Genomic DNA, 19,548 nt, shown 5'->3' on the forward strand with positions numbered 1-19,548 from the left:
GTGGGTTCTACATAGCCAAGACGTGGGCATTTGTATTCATACATATATATACATCTTGTGTGTATGTATATATATATAGCTGAGAGGAGACACACATATATATAGAATGTATCGTATATTATATAGTACATGTGAGAGGCCAGGGCCGGAGAGGAGGAAGAGATAGCTGTGTATACATGGGTCGCTCATTTCTTGTAACCGCCATTCTTGGTTAGATCTACGCCCTTATGTTGAAGTTCACCCTCTAACTTTAATCTTTGGAGCTCTTGCCAACGGGCTAGCTGGGCCTGTTTGTGAAGCTCGAATCCGAACACCTTAGGAACATACCGCTTAGTGGGGTGCTTTGGAACGACTTCAGGGAAGGCTTGCAAGAACATGCCGGGGAAACTGGTGCCGAAGTAAGCCCCATCTATACCACTGTGTCTAGAGGATTTTGGAATGTAGAGGTCTTCGCATGATGGGCAGTAGAGCTTGACACAATCGATGCCAGGTACATCATGGAGACCGACAGGCAGAAGTGGCTGGAAGTTGCAATGGACACGGGGACACCTACCGAAGTCCGCGTCGCGGTACTTCTGCAACATCTTCTGCAAGCCCTTGATTGTGATTATATACCGTGCGTGGATTAATCCGTATAGCTTCCTTGCATCGGATTCAAGTTGGTTGAGCTTCGTCCGGGACATCGCTTCCAACGTCGAGTCGTCCAATTCATCTACCATGTACTGAATTACCTGCGTAAACTTGATGACCGTCTTTTGCAAGTTAATCAGATTAAACCGGTCCGTCATATAATCCGTATCTACATCGCAGAAGTATTCATGGCCTTTCTTTCCCAAAAATAGATCTACCCATAGTTCAACATAATCACTAGACCCCGTCGAGTTCGTCTCAAGGACGTCCGGCATCTCCACATCCGCTGCTTCTGGCGCACCAGTATCATCAGTGCTCTTCTGAGACATGCTTGCTTGCTTCTCTTCTCTTTCCTTAGGATTTTCCATTCCTCAGCTTGTCAATTAACCAAATATATGTACTATTGGCGTTCATTGACCGTTCTACTAAGAAACGCTTTTGATGGGTGAGTGAGTCTTTTTTACTTTTCGCCCTTCTCCCTCTTAAGAAAATTTCCGTACTTTGCAAGCTTTTAAGGCTTCAGCATTACTACAAGACGAAAAGGAAAGGGTTGTCAAGTGTCCTACCTGGTCGGCTATGAAGTTATTGAAGTTCCCAGAGCCGCTACATAATGGTCTGTTATCAGCTAGTTATGTATTAGAAAACAAGTTGGTTTTAGTGGGGAACAATCGCATCTCGGTATGGGATTGCAGTGATCTCCAGCAGGCAGCCCAGGGGAAGAAACCCGTGAGAAATATGGGAAGCGAGTTTGAGATGGAGTTACCGGTTGAAGAAGATTTGCCTAGGTATCTGGTTGTAATTGGTAAGCAATTGGTTATTGCAGGGGATAGGACTATCTGGCGTTCGGCTGTGGATGTTGATTGGAGAATAGCACGCGAAGCGACTACTTTTGAAAAGTTTGTAGAATTTGAGAAGGATGAGTGTGTAACCGATATGAAATACGATGATGTTCATGGGACTGTGTTTGTGGGTGTGAGCAGTCAGAATAAGGTATGGCTCTATGATGTGGCTACCTGGGGAAAGGTGGGTACGATCACTTTAAACGCGAAGCCGATTACGTTGATTGTAGACCCTCTTGGGGAGCTGCTTACGGTGATCTTACAGAATAGGTCTGTTACAATTTACCAGTACGATGAACTAGGATCAACTAAGGTTCATCATCAATTGAATCAGTACGTGCAAATGAATCCTTTGAGCTACAATATATCTATGTCTCCACAGGGGACATTATTACCGATGGTCAATTCTATTAAGAATAGTACTCCTTCTGTACAGCTTTTAGAAAGGAACTCCAACTTTGCTGTTCAGTCAACGCTAGTGGGGTACATTGACAAATGTAAGATTTTAAAGTTTTCCCCATGTTTGTATGAGAAGCAGAATAAAGATAAGCCCTCCACCCAGTATAACCTGCTGGCCTCATCAGGAAACGATGATGGCAATATTGTCGTTTGGAATTCAAAACGTGCGAAGCCTCTGTTCAATGCTGCAAAGGTAACCAACACTTTTATAACCGATTTGCAATGGTCAGAAGACGGTACGAGTCTTTTTGCAATCAGTAATGATGGATACTTATTTGTATTCGCATTCCAAGAAATTGAACTTGGTAAAGTACTTCCGAAGGACGAAGTTTTGAAGCAAAGAAGTGATATACAATTGTTGGAACAATTACCGTTGCCTCTGCCAAAAGTTGAGGCTCAAGGTGAGAAACCAGATGTTAAACCGGTTAAGGATATTAAAAGTGATCCAAAGGCCAATAATGGGATTTCTCTAATTAAATCTGGAAAGAAGAAGGTTGCTCCTATTGTGATTAAAAGCAATTCGATGGAATTTAATGAACCCTCATACCTAGTTCCAAAAGATTTGAAACGTAGACCGAGGGAAGAACCGCAATCTAATGGACTTTCTTCGAAGAAGCAGAGGAGAGATATAGAACCGATTGACTTTCTTGATACAAACTTACTGATACCTAATATTTCCTTTTCCAAAATTCGGCTAGCGACTCCTAAAGTGCGCTTAAATTTCCAATATAACAGTTTTGTAAACAAAAACTTGGTAATGGAAATTAAGAATGGAACGGGTAATGAACAGAAACCAACTACAATCACTCTAACTCTCAAGGAAAGTGATAAGGATACGACTTTGTTTCAGGACTTTACCCCTAAATTCATTACTATATGCACATGTGGTGATTCATTTTGGTCTTACTGCACCGAAGAAGGTGTAATCTATGTCTATTCTTGTTCAGGCAAGAAAATTCTACCGCCAATGATAATGGGTGTACCTATCAGTTTCTTAGAAGGTTGTGGAGACTATTTGCTTTGTGTTACTAGTATGGGCCAACTGTACTGCTGGGATGTCAAACAAGGTAAATTAAAATTTCCAATGAATACCGTTTATCCACTATTGAACCCAACTTTAAGATATTCCGATGATGTTCTCACTCGTGCTGAAAATATAACCATGTGTACTGTAACTTCTAATGGTGTTCCCCTGATAACTCTCAGTAATGGAGATGGATACATGTTTGACTGTGATATGGAAGCCTGGATGTTAGTTAACGATTCTTGGTGGGCGTATGGCTCACAATATTGGGACTTTACAAATACTACGCAAACAGGTACTAATTCATCGTTGGGCAACGGTGACAAAGATGATAAGAAAAATAAATATTGGAATTCGGATGCTGAGCATTTGATCGACGAAGTAAGGCGAAACAAACTGAGTATTGTGAATTATCTTGAATCGAAAACCAACGATGAAATGTCCAGGAAGGGCCGTATCCGTAATCTTCAGAGGTTTGCGAAGACAATTTTAATGAAAGAAGGTTTTGAAAACCTAGAAGATATTGTCACCTTATCCCATTTAGAAAATAGAATATTGGTTTCTCTAAAGTTAAATGAAACAGAGGAATTCACAAAATTGCTCATCGTGTATTGTATCAGGCTAGCAGAAATGGGTTTCAAAAACAGATTGGATGATGTACTGGGTTGGTTGTACAATGATGGCGATTATAAGGACAGCACTGTAGCTAATCACAGTAGAGAAGAATTATTAAAACGGATATTAGTAGCCTGTGCAGACATCAGACAGGTTCAAAGGGTGACTACCAGCTATGCATCTGCGCTTGGTATTATCGATATGTCTTTGTAATAATTTGGTTAGTTAAACATTTATTTTTTACAGAAGTTGCAGATAGTTGATGAATGGTAAAATCTTTGTCTTTGTTTTAAAACCCAAGGAAGTGCTTAATATCTTTGAGATTTTTAGCAGCAATTGTGCTGGCACGTTCGGAGCCAAGTCTCTCAACTTCCTGTAGATAGCCCTGGTCTGCTATATATCTCGAAAATTTCGCTCGAGGTTCCTTTAACTCTTCTACAATCACTTCAGTCACGTAATCCTTCAGATCTTTATGACTTTTTAGCTTAATAATATCTGATTCAACCTCTGCAGTGGACTTTCTTTGGATTCCCGAAACAATATTAATTAAATTTGAAACACCAGGCCTATTTACTGGATCGTAGTTAAACACATTCTGAATTGAATCAGTTACAGCTCTTTTAACTTTTCGTGCAATAATATTAGGCTCGTCATTTATATATATCACTGCTGATTGGTTTGTATCACTCTTAGACATTTTCTTCTCAGGATTTAGCAAGCTTAAAATTTTTTTACTGGGAGCATAGAACGTGGTTGGTAAAGGAAAGTATTTGGTTTTGAATAATGCATTGATACTCTGAGCCAGTTGTCTCGTTAGTTCTAAGTGTTGTGTTTGATCATCACCCACAGGTACGTGAGTTGACTTGTAAAGTAATATATCAGCAGCCTGCAATACAGGGTATGCGAATAAGCCCAACTTAACGTTACCCACAGTGTCCAAATTATTAGACCCTTCAATTCTAGCTTTCGATTTCCACTGGGTCATTCTATTCAAGGACCCAATTGACGCAATTGTTGTTAAATACCAAAATAATTCCGAATGTTGTGGCACTTGAGACTGGTGGAAAATAATGGCCTTTTTTGGATCGATACCGACAGATAATATACTTGCAATAGCCTCTCTTCTCAATTGGCGAAATCTTTCGGGATCTGAATTGGGATTAGTCATAGCATGCAAATCAGCAGTTCCAAATATGAATCTACTGGTTCCATCATTCGAATCCGTTATATCTTTCCAGACTCGAACAGCACCTAAGTAATTACCCAAATGGAACTTCCCTGTTGGTTGGATCATACTAAATACAGTGGCATTTTGTGGCAATTTATAGTTAGTCGCATCATGAACTATATGTTTGAGAGTTGAATTTAGCCTCTTCGTTACATATATAAACAGGGGCATATTAGTGCTAACATTTATGAAACCACTTTTGATCTTTGTTGGAGGTGAATTTCTATTTTTCACGTCAACTTTCTCTTATTTCTTACTGGCATAAAAATTTGACCTAGTAAATTGACAGAGTACAAGAAATTGTCTTCCAATATACACAAAGTTATTCTATATCAAAGTTTATATACGTTGAAATTATTCCAACCTTTGCTACCGAGCAATCCGCAGATTGGTCCTTGGGCTAAATCGTATTTCATTCCAGAGATAGTAGTAATATAACCGTCTGGACCACAAACTAGAGATGCCACTGGCTTGATACTGTCTTCTATTGAAGTAAATGGAGTGCTTCCAACATATGAACAAGGCCTAGATATCAGGGGTTCAATCTTGGATGCATCATATCTGATACTATTACCTTTACTCGATTCAAACATATGCAATTGTAGCCTTTTCTTTTGCTCGCATAGATACAAGAATTTTATAAGTGGTCCTAGTTCCTGTATATCCTTACATGAATGAAACAATTGAATCTTCCCTTTAAATGGATCCTCTGTTAGAAGTAACTGAAGTGCTGTTACTATTGCTGTTCCTGCGGTGAACATTGAAATATCAAATGGCTGATGGTTGAAACGCTCAGCAAAGCCGGAATCATCTTGTTCCCAAAGAAATGACCTACTTCGCTTAACCTCATGATCATCCCTCGGGAATTCATAATCAACATATGGGCCTCGCACTTCTATGGTACGGTCTGTTGGCAACCTTCTTAACCATTTGGAAACTTCACCATTTTCATAGTTTTTGATGTAAAATAATAGCTTTCCATTAGCATTGTATCCATCTTTCAATACTTCAAGCTTATCATTGACGGTATCCACTTCTAGAGGTAGTGGGGTGTATCTTCTAACAACCATAATATCGGGCTGTTTTACCTCCACGGACCATAAATTATAAGAAGCCATTGCAGACCATAAATTCGTTCTCTGAGGCTTCAGAGGGGTTAATTCCAATAAAAAATGGCTCTCGTCTATATCCTTCTTATAAGATATCCTGTACTTGGTAAAATATTCATTAGATAGTTCGGTATGGTAATAATGTTCACTGTAGTAGTAGCAGCATCCTACGCCCGTCACGCCAAACCCAAGGGCAATAAACGTGACCCATCTTTTGAAACCTTTGGAACGCTTATGCTGATATATTAAAGACGTAGATAACTTTAATACTCGTCCTCGCACCATTCTACTACTTCTCGTATTTCCTTTTTGCACCTTAGGTGCTGAAATTGGTTCATCCAACGTCCGCTCAATATCGTTCAAAAAAATGCTAGTGAATCACTTCCATGTTTTAGGACAACTATATATACTGAAATATCGTTTAAACGTAGAGTTAGCTGTGTGAAATAAAACTAAGTATGCCATATCTGAAACTAAATAAGTCTTTAAAGCTTCATAAAGATAAATGCTGGTCACTTGATGTTTCAAAAGATGTCTTAGCCACTGGTTCAGCTGATCGCAAAATTAAGCTCGTTGACTTGAATGATTTTCAATTGATTGATGAACTAGATGATACTGCTCATAAAAAGGCTGTAAGAAGCGTTGCATGGAGACCGAATTCCAATATTCTAGCTGCAGGATCATTTGATTCCACTATTTCTATATGGGGAAGAGATGATAATGGATATTCTAGCTCAGAAACCGACTTGTTGGCTATCATTGAGGGACATGAAAATGAAGTTAAATCGGTATCATGGTCACACAGTGGTTATTATTTGGCTACTTGTTCTAGGGATAAAAGTATATGGATTTGGGAAACAGACGAAATGGGTGAAGACTTCGAGTGCATTAGTGTACTACAGGAACATTCACAAGATATAAAGCACGTTATATGGCATCCCAGCACGAATATTTTGGCTTCAAGTTCATACGACGATACTATTAGAGTTTGGAAAGAGTATGATGACGATTTGGAGTGTTGTGCAGTACTGACAGGTCATCAGGGGACAGTATGGTGCTCGGGCTTTGAAGCATCTGAATCTGTAATCAGACTATGCAGTTGTAGCGATGATGCTACTGTTCGTATTTGGAAATGCGTAGACGAAAATCCCGATACCAATGAGCAGGAGTGGATACAAGAGGCAACCCTACCTGCCGTCCATACTAGGGCCATATACAGCGTTAGTTGGAGTAAGGATGGTATTATTGCTAGTGCGGGTTCAGATGGTATATTAGCCGTTTATAAAGAAACCGATGGAAACTGGGAACTTCTAGCGAGGCATGAATTCGCACATGGCATTTATGAAGTAAATGTTGTCAAGTGGGTTGAACTGAGTGGTCGTCCTGCACTTGTCACAGGCGGAGATGATGGATGTATAAATATCTGGGAATTAGTAATTTAAACATGTAGATAGTTAATCCAGAATATTATATTACCCAATATACATATATATACTTTTTACATTTTTCTGTGCTAGGTTTGTCTTGCATATACACTAAGAAACCATTAAAAGTATGATAGCGAAGCCTATTAGGGCCACAAGAATGTATAGACACCACTTATTAGTATTTTTTTGATGTCTGCGTGCCCTTAATAGCTCATTAGAGGCCTGTTGAGTGTTGGTAACAACTGTATATATGTTGTTTTCAATGTTATCAACAAGCTGCCCTTGTTGCTGAACAACGGAGCCCAAGTCTTGAAATACATCGTTCAATTCAATAATCCCCCGCTCGATATTAGAGATTTCTTCATCCCTCTCTCTTATTAAGTTCTGCTGATATGCAAATTCCTCGTTATTTATGGGCTCCCGTTCTATAATTATAGTTTGCTGTTCTTGTTGTTCATGGTCCGTTTCTAGTAAATCATTCTTGCCCTCATTTTGAACTTGTTGCTCATCCAATACAACTTTTGCACGTTCATTGATCTTTTTGGTCACATTGGCAAACTGTATCTGGTACTTTTGGAACTCTTGTATTGAAAACCTAAGGTCCCTGTTTAACTTATCTCTGGATATAAGCTGGGCTTTATCTAAATCTGAATCGTGTATCGCATTGGCCTTCTGAACCAAAGCATTCGACGCCTTAAACAACTGAGAAACCACATTAATTATCTCGATTGACCTATAATTTATATTCTCTACTACTTTTGTTGTATACTTGCCATTTCTATAATTAGTCTCCAACCCCTTTATAAACTGTTGAAATGTACCTAAATGACCATTAATCTCAAATAAATTTGTTTTAAGAGCACTATGCCATTCTTCAAACTCGGGATTATCACTATACCTAGCGGGCTCGATTTTAGTCCCGTCAAACAGCGACATCTCGGGGTAGTGTGTTCTTGATATGTTCGTTGGCTCCAATATTTTCAGTGTTGTTAGTAAGTAATTGGCACGGAGAACTGTTTTTGAATTTGTAACGAAAATCCTCTGTTATATAATAAGCTAACGCCAGTCTATACAATGTTAAAAAGAACAAAAATAAAAAGATTATTTCTATATGGTTTACTCTAACCATCTATTCTTGTTTTATGCTTCTCCGGTGGATGAGGTGTTTTAATATGTAAAGCAGGTTGAACAGCAGCAGTCTTGTTAACGGTTGTGGGTTTAGATGAAGATGAAGATATGCGGAAGGACGGTGAAACCATCGAATATACTTGCAAGGTTATGGAACCAATTACAGCTAATATTATTAGTCTCAGAATATTACGATTGTCCTCAAGAAATTTAGGATCAAATACACTGATATGGCTATCATCTGGAAGTTGGAATTTTGGACGGGGGGTTGGGAAGTAGGGTTTTACGTCAATGGTTCTACTGTTTCGTTCGTATTCCTCATCTCTTGATTCATGGTTAAAAATTTGAGGAAATATATCGCTGGGCGTATCCTCTTCAGTGGATTTATTCTCTAAAGACTTTAACGAGGTAAATATCAACGTCTGGCGAGGTGAAGGTATCTGGGCAAGAACTTTTCTTAAAAACAAGTCTCGTTCTTTAATAGCCTCATCGCGTAATATAGTGGGTAGAGAATCTTCGGCAGGTAAAGGAGGGAAATCAATGCGAATGGCCCTTTTATTTATATCGATGTATGTTTGGAATTTATCAGGATTTAATCCACTAAGCCGTACTTCTCGGTTCACATCGCAATTATTCTTGATATATTTGATAAAATCCTCGAAGTGGTCTTCACCATTAACTTCTATCTTTTCGAACTTCAATGCAGTTGAACATCCTCTAATATACCCTGAAAGCGAAGGCCATGATTCAGAATGAGAAGTAAAATCTGATACTTTTAGTCCAGGTTGATTTACAAAAATATATGCATCGGAGTTACAATGCTCTAATAATTCGGTAGCAATAGTCTTGAACTTTTTATTAGGAAGCACAGAGCTTGATTCGTAATTCTGTTGGTGCCTTATCATCCCTGGAGAACTGTTGAGTTGTTAGTACCTTTGAATTTGTATAGAAACTGTCATATTGCTGGTATTTATTTATTACATACAGATTGTATGAAAATAGGATAGCCGGTACTGATCCATTGTAAGCCTGTGCTGCCACGGCTAGCACCAATGGTATTAGTTGTATCCAGAAACTCAATATCCTCATAGTTGGTATTTCTGTTGCTTTAGCTTGCAACCCTTTTTTGTGCTTTGGGTTTGTTGTCGATTCGCTGATGCAAGAGAATACCAAATGTATTTTCGTGACTAACGTTCTTTTTATGCAATATGCATGCGCAAAATTATTGATTACAAGAAAATTTATATCTTAATATATACAAGTTCAGATTATACATAAAAGCTGTACTTTTCGATATTTATATCATGATATGACTCAATGCTATTTGTAGCGTTCAGGCAGGGCTTTGAATATTGCTTTCCATTTTTTGTGCTATTTGTTCAACTTGTTCGACAAGTAAATCAGCGTAATCCAAAGCATCTTCATCTAAATAAGGGTCCAGTGGATCCGTAGGAGAGTTTGCTTCAACTTTTTCAGTTGGTTTAGATAAAGTTGAAACGTCAACATCACTTGGCAATTTCCACCCGTGGCTTACTGCAGCATTTATAATGTCATAGTTCTTTATTTGGAATCGTCCATTAACTATCTTCATATACCAGTTGTGTGCCTTTTCGATATCATTCATTGCTATACACCTCAAAACCATGGTTGTTAACGTTTTAAAGTCCAATGGAATAGAGCACTCCTCCATAATTTTTAATGCTTGATTAACTTCAGTCTGGCTCAAAGAATTATTTTTATATAGCATAATGCCAAATGGAGAGTATTTAGAAGCAGATCTTGATTTCATTTTAATAGTTTGGTAAAAATCTAATAACAGTTGATAAGCTAGTTTATCTTCGTGGAGTTCAAATCTCAGTTTATGCATGAATGTTCGCAATACGCTAGTGTTAACTTTATAATATAGGAATTTGTGCCTGTGGCGAACGATGAAGTTTTTATAAAGCCCAAACAATTGAATCACTAAATCCCGATACTCTTGCTCTATTAATTTCGTCCTTTGGTCGTTAAGAATTGCCTGGTACAGCTCACATAAGACACAGTTATCTGGAATGGAGTTCAGTGTCATCGACAATGGTACGTCAATAGGAAGAACTTTTGCGTCCTCCTCAGCAGAATAGAGGGCACTTCCAGATAACTTTCCAATATTTCCATCAAATACTAATTTCCACAGACCCAATTCATTTAACATATATTTTGTCTTCGTGGACCTGTAAGTTCTGACCACATAACTTGTAGTTAACTTGACATCACTAAAGGAACGTAGTGTTGAAACAATGGTACCCAATTTAAGACTGGTAAATTTCTTATTTGAGTTAGCTAAAGGGAACTTGTTTAATAGGGCCATCACCTTGAATACATACTTGGGTAAGTTATTCTCACGAAAATAATCGATGACCTGTTTCAGCGGTTTATGGATAAATGATGGATCGATATCAGTAGAAAGAGAACTAACAAAGGTAGTGAACATCCCGAAAAATAGCTTTGGATCATTTGATGCTCTAGCATAACGCAACATGGTATTCGTGTAATTCATAAACATCAGTTTCCGAGCATTAGCTGGGATTTCTTCGTTCAACAACTCTTTGGTCTCTAACCGACGCCCCATGGCCTCAAAATAGTTTTGAATAAATCTAAAATCTCCCCTTTGGATAGTATAGTTGATAATAATATGCATATTGTAATAGTTGTACAACAACGTAAATTTTTTGTCAAATATGTTCTTATCCTTCTTATCGTATAAGAATAATTGAAATGATGCCAGCTGAGAGTCCATTTCCGAACCCTTCAGTAAACGTAGCAACATTAAACTAGCAAAATGGGACTGGAGCAACACATTATTTTTTATCAAGAAATAATAATGATTGAAGTATTCCTGAGGTTGCACATTTTGATAGAACCACCGGTGGATCTCATCTGGAACAAGTACGCCATTATTCTCGCTCAATGTGGGATACAGAGCTTTCTGCAGACTAATAGTATAATAAATCATCCTAAACTTTTCCTCAGCTTTCAATGGTTGGTTTATAATAGTTTGCAGAACTTCAACAAATGACTGATATTGTCGACGTCCAGCACGCCTTAGGAAAATCATATCAATAAAAACCTTAGAAAGTTTACCATCCATTGAGTTAGACAGCTCGGCGATCACAGTACTATAACCTGCCGCATATTTTCTTTCCAGCTTATTCTTTAATGTTTTAAATGACCCAACAGAATCATTTTCGAATAAATTACCACTAATAAATTCCTTCAATTCTGGCCTCTTTGCAACCTGACTGTAATTAGAACCCCAAGAATCTAAAGCTTCATATACATCCCTCAGAAGAGGCTTCCTAGAGTAACAATGCCTTAAGCATTTTAAACATCCACCACCAACTCTCAACATTTCCCTGTGCCCTGCAATTCGATCACCAAATCTACTATTATATGTAAGCAATTCCATAAAAAGTTCATCTCATCGCATTTTCCGCAATATCACCACTTCCTTACAAATCATTAAAACAGACTAAAACCTGCATTACCACCACAAAAAGAACTAAAAACGCATTAACCTACATCCTAGCTACTTGAATTACTAATCACACTTTGAACTTGACATGATAACCACTACGATTGGCAACAATTTGGGATCATAAATCATAATCACGTGATCATTCGTATATGACGATTTAAATATGCGCCTATTGTTTTACTTTTGGAAGCATTTCGGAAAATCTCATCACTTAAAGCGGATAGATGTTCTTTAATAGTAAATGCAAACGCAAAAGTTGTAAACTAGGTCTGACGGAATAGTTGAGAGCTAGAAGGAGTTGGAAGTTACGTGACGTGTGATGTCAAATAGTAGTGGTGGCTCCATTGTGCATAACGTGGGAGGTAGTGCTCTAACTCCGCAGGCATTTAGACGAACAGAAATAGTAGGGCGAGGAAAATTTGGTGTCGTGTATAAAGCATATCACGTTAAAACGAAGCAGGTTTATGCGATTAAGGTTCTGAATCTAGATTGTCCGGAAGATGAAGTAGAGGATGTTCAGAAGGAGGTGCAATTCCTTTCTTCTTTAAAGCAGGTGCCGAACATTACACAGTATTATGGGTCTTTTTTGTACGAAACAAAACTGTGGGTGATCATGGAGTACTGCGCAGGAGGTTCACTTAGGACGTTGCTACGACCAGGGAAGATAGATGAGAAGTATTTGGGTGTTATAGTAAGAAACTTGTTGGTTGCCCTGCTGTATATTCACAAGGATAATGTGATTCATAGAGATATTAAGGCTGCTAATGTTTTGATCACCAACGGCGGTCACGTTAAATTGTGTGACTTTGGTGTTGCAGCTCAGTTGACGACAGCAAATCACAAGCGGCAGACGATGGCTGGTACTCCGTACTGGATGGCCCCGGAGGTGATCATGGAAGGAGTATATTACAATACTAAAGCTGATATTTGGTCATTGGGGATTACTACTTATGAAATAGCTACTGGGAATCCACCTTATTGTGATGTAGAGGCATTAAGAGCAATGCAGTTGATAACTAAGTCGAAGCCTCCAAGATTAGAAGGCAGAAATTACTCTCCGTTGTTAAAGGAATTTATTGCTCTCTGTTTAGATGAAGACCCTGAGGCTAGACCTACTGCAGAGGAGTTGTTAACTACTAAGTTAGTGAAGACACATAAGGGCAGCTCAGTTACCATTTTGAAGGAACTAATATCTAGATATCTTTTATTTTCTGAGAAGCATAAAAATAGGGAAAGCGTAATGATCAATTTAGATGATGATGATCCACATAAAACTACTGCTAATTGCGCTAACTCCGGTGGTGCTGACAATCAAGTGGAAGTGAAGTGGGATTTCGATTCTTTGAACTCAAATGAATATATTATTCAGAATGATATCAATATAGACTCTATTCCGGAAGAAACAGATTGGGGTAGATCTCAGAGTTGCGTTAACTATGCGTATCCTGATGAAGAACTATATTACGAGTCAAATAAGCCTCCCTGTTTTCAAGGCACTACTTTTGGTAAATCTCTAGGTGATCCTAACACAAATACTTCAACAATCCAAGCATATAATCAGCATTCCACAGCTAATCCGTCAATGGGGAATCAGCAAGGCAAAAACACATATACAATCTCTCAAAGTATGAAGACCGAGACAAAGGCCTCTAAACAGTTATTACTATTGTTTGAAGAGAGCGAGAAAATTACTGAGGAAGAAGAAAACGAGTTTCCAATGCTTGCTAAATCGCTATCTTCAATGCATCTTACTGAAAATGATACTTCTGCATCTACACCGTTAGGGCCTCCATCCCAGCGACAGGACGTTCTTTTAAATGGTCCAGGCTATCATAGCCAAAGCACTCCAATTCTACCCATATTGCAAACTAACCTAAAGGTTAATATGCAAAGTGGCCCATTGAGTTCCACAGCTTTAACAACACCTATGGAGATAGAGATTCCGGAAGAACTGCCTCTCAGCACCACTGTTACAGCACCACAGACAGGTCAAGCTGGTACGATCACGGGTGATCAATCAGGCGTTAAGAATATTCCAAGGCCAGGGGGTATGTCATCTCTGCAGAGAAGACCGACTTTGTCAAGTGCCGCTTCAGCAATGTCTAGAGCCGATAACGCCAGTATTATAAGTAATTCCAAGTCTATTGGTGCGGAATTGTCTTCTCGTGTTATTTCAGTGAATACACATATATCTTCTACTGCTTCGAGCAAAGGAACTGCTGGAAACGTTGCTTCTGCCTCATCTACTGTCGATAGGTCTCCTTCTCCATTAAGAAGTGGGGTTAGTGGCAACATATCTCCAGACCGTATCGTGTCAGCAGCAACTTCAATTACAGACTCAGCGAATGGTAATCATTCACAAAATGCTGCTTTAATCTTGCATTCTGGTGTGAAGCCAGCTCAGAGTTCAAACAACCTCTTAGATAGTTCCTCTCAGGCTACAGGGATTCCTTCAGTTCCTCCAATGGTCCAAGCCCCATTGGGCTCCTTAACAAGTGGTGGCTTTTCAAACTATTTGAAAACAGTCGATAAGGAACATTACCACATTAGTGAACGTGCCAGTCGCGAGTTTAAAAGAAATAATCCTAATCTCAAGCTCCAGATGCCTTCGCCAACTACACTGATACCAAACAAGCTACTTATTTCAGGCTCAGTAGATGACCAGGCATCTGGAGTCGCCTATTCTGGCGGCTCTGGAGGCTCTAATGGTAATATAAACCAATTTGGTATCAATACAAGTAGTACTACAAACATTCCAGTGGCAATGACTCCTTTAGGAGAAAAGGTGGCCCCTGACTTTGGAGCCAAGTTAAAACGAAGCACGAGCACCTCAAACAGAGCAGGAGCAAGCTCCACTGTCCCCATAGATGCCGCAACTAACACGCAGACAGGTGTACAGTCCGTAATTCCGGTTAACTTAAACACTGCAACCGCTATGACTAGTTCAGGCCCAGCAAATGGCACTTCAGCAACTGCTGTATCTACCTCGACTGCTGCCGCAAACCCAGGGATAAGTAGTTTAACCATCGCAAACTCTAATACCAGCGCAACTAATAACGTCACCTCCACAAGTACAGCAATCTCCTCAAATACCATCATTGTTGCTCAACCCGTTCTCCTTCATATGGAAGTCCCTCCCAAAATGCTTCCCATGGATATGTTTGTCGATGTAGACGAAACTGATGACACACATCGTGTCGATAGGAAATCCATGGTGTTGCGCGAGCTCGACACGTTGCTTAGAATGTTTGAAGATGGCCTTCCCATTATGGAGAATGCACTGAAAAACGTACTTCCTACACAAACTACTACGTCTAACGATAACGATTAAACTCGACATGTCCACAAACAATACACAACTTTACAAATATGTATACAATAAACCAAAATTCTTATATCTATTATATATGTGCTGTGGTATCTCCGCGTCACCATGTTTTCGGTGTCTCCCACTATAGGCGTCAGTCTGAATAAATTAAATTACTCTGCGCCTAACCACATTCATACCATTCAAACATCTTTTAAACAGCCTGTCTTCACGGTGTACCGATGCAATCCGCATGAACCAAAAATAGGATGCATTCGGATGGGAGGGTATCTTCCGAATCAACTCAATTAGTTTGTGAATAAAGCTACTACTCTTGTTGAACCTGGTTTTTGCCGTGCTATATATCCATTTTGCTTTTTTGTATGGTGATAAAATTTACGACTAGCAAGCACATGAGACAGACAAATATATATACTCCATTCAACTAGCATAACACATCCAAACCGGAACACAACATCAAGCATTATAATGGTCCCGGATGTCATGCTGTCAAGTTTAGGCACGCTAAAAGAGGAAACAGATCAGACAGCCACTGTTACACTTTCTGAAAGGACAGCTTCTAACTCTTTAACTATACAAAATAATAATAGTAACATTCCAAAAAATGAATGTAAAAAACATGGGTATCATTCGAAAGGAAGCAGTTCAGCATCTTCAAACAGTAGAACAGTGAGGACTGGTATAGGTAGGCGACCATCTGATAACATGCTGGGTAATTTAATGAATGAGGAGGGTGACGAGACTGGGGTGGCGCATGTTTCTCTTCAGTCCATGATGTTCCAGCAGCCGCCATCGAAGAAAGCGCTGTCTTTGAAAACCGAGAGACCCATATCGAATGATTCAATTGTCACAGAGGCTGCAGACCTGTTATCTTCTCATTTGAATATGTCGTGTGCGTCTGCATCGAATTCAAGTTCTTCTAGGGGGTCCTTCATTGTAATCGATCAGGTGGAGAACTGTGATAGTGGAGCGGTGGCCGTTTCCGTGGAAGGAGACAGCGACCTCACAGAGAGATATGAAAGTAATCTTACATCTTCCACGGTTCACGATTCAGAGCATGAGTTGAAGACGTGGGATTCGACATCTAGGGCAAGTGTCAAAACAAAATACATGTTTACCAATAGCTGCAGGAATAAGTCACAGGTGTCGTTTTTGAATGCTAATACAGCCGAGGTGGCAACGGCGGTTTCGAATACAGGTCTTAGTATTTCTAGGTTTTCCAGTCCACCACCGAAAAATACGATACATAGCATACCAGCATACTCGAAAACCACACCGTCTTTGGTAACGACTTCCAAGGCTGCGACCCCATCGCAGCGACTTCGACTAAGAAGAGAACAAAATAAGGTTATGTTGCAGAAGTCCATAAAAGACAAAGAGACGTTTTACGATGAACAAGAGTCGCCCTCTTTATACTTTACAGGTTCATCTGCAAAGTCGCTCTCAGAATGTTCATATATTGGTGATGAGGTTAGCGATGATATGAGCAACTATCTTGGATGGGATGTGCCAGTGGCTTCTCCCTCTGCTGCTCCATTCCTTTCGGCGTTGAATGCATCTCCAAGACAAACGAAGCATGATGGGAAAAAACGGGGTAAGTTGGAAAGATCCCAGAGTTCAACTTTCGTGGACTCTTTCCAACTACCTCCATCGCCAATTCCAGGCATACAAAACGTTACAGATCTGCAGTTCTTTCAGCAAACTTCACGTACACTTTCTTCTGTGTACACAGATTCTTCGAAAGAATTTTCTAAATCCAAACTATGGGAACGAACTAAGTCTGCAGAAGTTCTACCTATGGAGTTCAAGACCGCTAGTGATGAGGGAATGGAAGACCTAAAACTAGTTTCCTCTGGTAAGCTAGCAATGTGTTCACCGTCAAGACCTACTTGGTTGCCTCCAAAGGACGTTGAAGAACGTGCAAAGCATGAAAAACAAATCCGCCAAGCAATGAATATAGCATCTGTGAATCAGATGGACAAAAACAAGGAACATGAAGAACGTCAACATAAAAATGAAATAAATAGGAAAAAACTGGCAATTTTAATTGATAGGGGTTTAACAAGGAAGTCGTCTTTACATGATTTGAAGAAAATTTGCTGGGAAACAAGTTTAGCAAGTGACGCTAGATACTTCGTCTATCGCACACTTTTACAAAGTGAAACTGCCAAAGTTATTGAAGAGAAGTATATTGATGATCTGTCGAAGTTAGAGGCTATTTTTCAGACCATGAAGTTTCCACACGAGAAACTGCAGGAAATAAAAGTTATGGTGGCCCAGATGCCTTGTGTTGTTGGTGAACCACCCAAAGAACTTGTGTATTTACTACAATTAAAGGCAATCTCCAAACAGGGCCTGCTTATCGGCGACGAGTTACTTTTCTACCATTTTTTGATTACAGAACATCTCAACTTGTCAGAAGTCTGGGTCCTAGTTAATCTCTTGCAGCAAACTTGCTTCAATGAGGTTACTAAAGACCGTTATGAGAACCGAATTCTAAATCCTCGTGGTGTTATGGCTAATTATTTGGCAAATGATAAAGCTTTTAGCCTCGAATTTAATTCCAAATGTTTGAACTTTGTTACTTGGTGGAATATAATGGCTAGACTTGACCACGAATTTTTCATGTGGTGTATAGATGTCATTGTTGCGGAGAACTCCCAGCCTTTCAAAAGCGACTCTATTGACAGACAGAAATACGAAGACAAAGATTGGGACGAATATCGTGAAAAGCATGTTATTGTAAATTATAAAATCTTATGTTCGTTAGCATTAAACGTTTTGCTGAATTATCATTTTGGATTTAACGACTTTTATGAGCTATCGTTAATCGAAAAGCGCTTCCAAATTATTGGGCCAGAATTGCATGCTACTGACGATGTTCATTCAACTTTTGTTAAAAAATGGCGTAATTACTATAAGAAATTTTAGGTAGGTTATCGTGTAATTTATGAACAAAAAAAGTCTTCATATCTTTTAGCTATTTGTATTATCATTTATCTAAATATACTTTGTATTCTTGTCATGTCGCTTTCCAAAAACTTTTTTAAGGTTCAATAAGTTAGCTTTCATTGACATACTTGCTTGACGCACCGCCTACCCAACTAATTAGTTAACAACAACAATAAATAATATTCCAACAATAAGTCAGACACGGTGACATGAGTGAGTGTACTATTCCTATTTTACCCAAGATAAGCACTGCAAGTGGCGTTATATCTTTTTCAACTAGTTTAATAAGCTTACTGCCTCAGCTTATCGAGACCTATCAAGATAAGAGTGTCGAAGGGTTATCACCATACCTCCTATCAAGTTGGCTCCTTGGAGATTTAACAACGTTATTGGGAACCATTTTAACTGGACAGCTAAAGTTCCAAATTATTCTAGCGCTGTACTATACACTAAACGATCTCATTTTGTGTGGCGAGTACTATTATTACGGAGTTATTCACCAGAATAGACTAGCCGTTCCTGGCCATGAATCCAAATCTTTTGAAGATAGACTGCGCTTGACTACTGCGCTCAGTCGTCAACAAACAGCTACAAGTAGCCCCGGCAAACAATCCCCCATTTCTACCCCACCTCCTCCTACTCCTCCTCCTCCTCCTCTGCATTCTTCTTCTGCATATAAAAGTAAAGCCTCTTGGCTTTATACACTTTTCCACTTAAGCCCGGCTCAAGCCTTGCACATCCTATCGAAAACGGTAGATGGAATTCCTAACTCTCCAACGGTACCCTTGCCTAACCCCACTACCGGAACTATAGGTGTCCTATCTTCTTGGATTGGAGGATTCCTGTACGTGGGAGGCAGATTGCCTCAGCTAATCAAGAATTATAGACGCAAAAGTACTGATGGCCTTTCCCCATTTCTATTTGGTTGTACATTAGTGTCAAATTTCAACTACGGTTTATCCGTCCTAACTTCATGCGAATTCCTCACCAGTCCAAATAAGCATGAATACCTTATGGTATCACTGCCATTCCTAATTGGCAGCGTAGGTACTATTTTGTTTGATTTTATCTACTTCTACCAGCATTATGTATTGTATTACGATGATGCAAAGCTAAGACAATTGGAAGCACAATTGGAAGCTGAAGTGACCGCTAACGAAATTACACCACTGTTGCATTAGATGTTCCGTTCCGTGTCCCTTTTTCACACTCAATGCAAATCCCCTATACAAAGTTCCATAGCTCTCCATTCATCTTAAAGCGTCCCCAGTGTATAATTATTCTTCTACTACATT

General features: G+C 39.3%; 11 protein-coding genes across 11 annotated transcripts; 5 read left to right on the plus strand and 6 right to left on the minus strand.

The window, feature by feature from the left end:
• Positions 1-185: 185 nt before the first annotated feature.
• CKB2 (casein kinase 2 regulatory subunit CKB2) lies at positions 186-998 on the minus strand (the record flags this gene model as incomplete). Its single annotated transcript, XM_003647009.1, has 1 exon — positions 186-998. The coding sequence occupies one exon, from the start codon at positions 996-998 to the stop codon at positions 186-188; it is 813 nt and encodes a 270-aa protein (XP_003647057.1).
• Positions 999-1,206: 208 nt separating this feature from the next.
• Positions 1,207-3,780, plus strand: HIR2 (Hir2p; the record flags this gene model as incomplete). The annotated part of the gene is made up of 1 exon (XM_003647010.1): positions 1,207-3,780. One exon carries the CDS (start codon positions 1,207-1,209, stop codon positions 3,778-3,780), a length of 2,574 nt encoding a protein of 857 aa, XP_003647058.1.
• Positions 3,781-3,856: 76 nt separating this feature from the next.
• MSW1 (tryptophan--tRNA ligase MSW1) lies at positions 3,857-4,966 on the minus strand (the record flags this gene model as incomplete). The annotated part of the gene is made up of 1 exon (XM_003647011.1): positions 3,857-4,966. One exon carries the CDS (start codon positions 4,964-4,966, stop codon positions 3,857-3,859), a length of 1,110 nt encoding a protein of 369 aa, XP_003647059.1.
• A 161-nt stretch (positions 4,967-5,127) lies between these two features.
• On the minus strand, positions 5,128-6,189 carry CYC2 (oxidoreductase; the record flags this gene model as incomplete). Its single annotated transcript, XM_003647012.1, has 1 exon — positions 5,128-6,189. One exon carries the CDS (start codon positions 6,187-6,189, stop codon positions 5,128-5,130), a length of 1,062 nt encoding a protein of 353 aa, XP_003647060.1.
• A 173-nt stretch (positions 6,190-6,362) lies between these two features.
• Positions 6,363-7,346, plus strand: CIA1 (iron-sulfur cluster assembly protein CIA1; the record flags this gene model as incomplete). The annotated part of the gene is made up of 1 exon (XM_003647013.1): positions 6,363-7,346. The coding sequence occupies one exon, from the start codon at positions 6,363-6,365 to the stop codon at positions 7,344-7,346; it is 984 nt and encodes a 327-aa protein (XP_003647061.1).
• Positions 7,347-7,439: 93 nt separating this feature from the next.
• PEP12 (SNAP receptor PEP12) lies at positions 7,440-8,267 on the minus strand (the record flags this gene model as incomplete). The annotated part of the gene is made up of 1 exon (XM_003647014.1): positions 7,440-8,267. The coding sequence occupies one exon, from the start codon at positions 8,265-8,267 to the stop codon at positions 7,440-7,442; it is 828 nt and encodes a 275-aa protein (XP_003647062.1).
• Positions 8,268-8,452: 185 nt separating this feature from the next.
• On the minus strand, positions 8,453-9,548 carry BIG1 (Big1p; the record flags this gene model as incomplete). The annotated part of the gene is made up of 2 exons (XM_003647015.1): positions 8,453-9,374; positions 9,445-9,548. 2 exons carry the CDS (start codon positions 9,546-9,548, stop codon positions 8,453-8,455), a joined length of 1,026 nt encoding a protein of 341 aa, XP_003647063.1.
• A 244-nt stretch (positions 9,549-9,792) lies between these two features.
• ATP22 (Atp22p) lies at positions 9,793-11,904 on the minus strand (the record flags this gene model as incomplete). The annotated part of the gene is made up of 1 exon (XM_003647016.1): positions 9,793-11,904. One exon carries the CDS (start codon positions 11,902-11,904, stop codon positions 9,793-9,795), a length of 2,112 nt encoding a protein of 703 aa, XP_003647064.1.
• A 388-nt stretch (positions 11,905-12,292) lies between these two features.
• On the plus strand, positions 12,293-15,304 carry KIC1 (putative serine/threonine protein kinase KIC1; the record flags this gene model as incomplete). Its single annotated transcript, XM_003647017.1, has 1 exon — positions 12,293-15,304. One exon carries the CDS (start codon positions 12,293-12,295, stop codon positions 15,302-15,304), a length of 3,012 nt encoding a protein of 1,003 aa, XP_003647065.1.
• Positions 15,305-15,769: 465 nt separating this feature from the next.
• Ecym_5506 (uncharacterized protein) lies at positions 15,770-18,232 on the plus strand (the record flags this gene model as incomplete). Its single annotated transcript, XM_003647018.1, has 1 exon — positions 15,770-18,232. One exon carries the CDS (start codon positions 15,770-15,772, stop codon positions 18,230-18,232), a length of 2,463 nt encoding a protein of 820 aa, XP_003647066.1.
• Positions 18,233-18,462: 230 nt separating this feature from the next.
• Positions 18,463-19,434, plus strand: YPQ2 (Ypq2p; the record flags this gene model as incomplete). The annotated part of the gene is made up of 1 exon (XM_003647019.1): positions 18,463-19,434. The coding sequence occupies one exon, from the start codon at positions 18,463-18,465 to the stop codon at positions 19,432-19,434; it is 972 nt and encodes a 323-aa protein (XP_003647067.1).
• Positions 19,435-19,548: the final 114 nt, after the last annotated feature.

The sequence above is a fragment of the Eremothecium cymbalariae genome, chromosome 5 (assembly GCF_000235365.1).
Source record: "Eremothecium cymbalariae DBVPG#7215 chromosome 5, complete sequence".
In the NCBI taxonomy this organism is placed as follows: domain Eukaryota; kingdom Fungi; phylum Ascomycota; class Saccharomycetes; order Saccharomycetales; family Saccharomycetaceae; genus Eremothecium; species Eremothecium cymbalariae.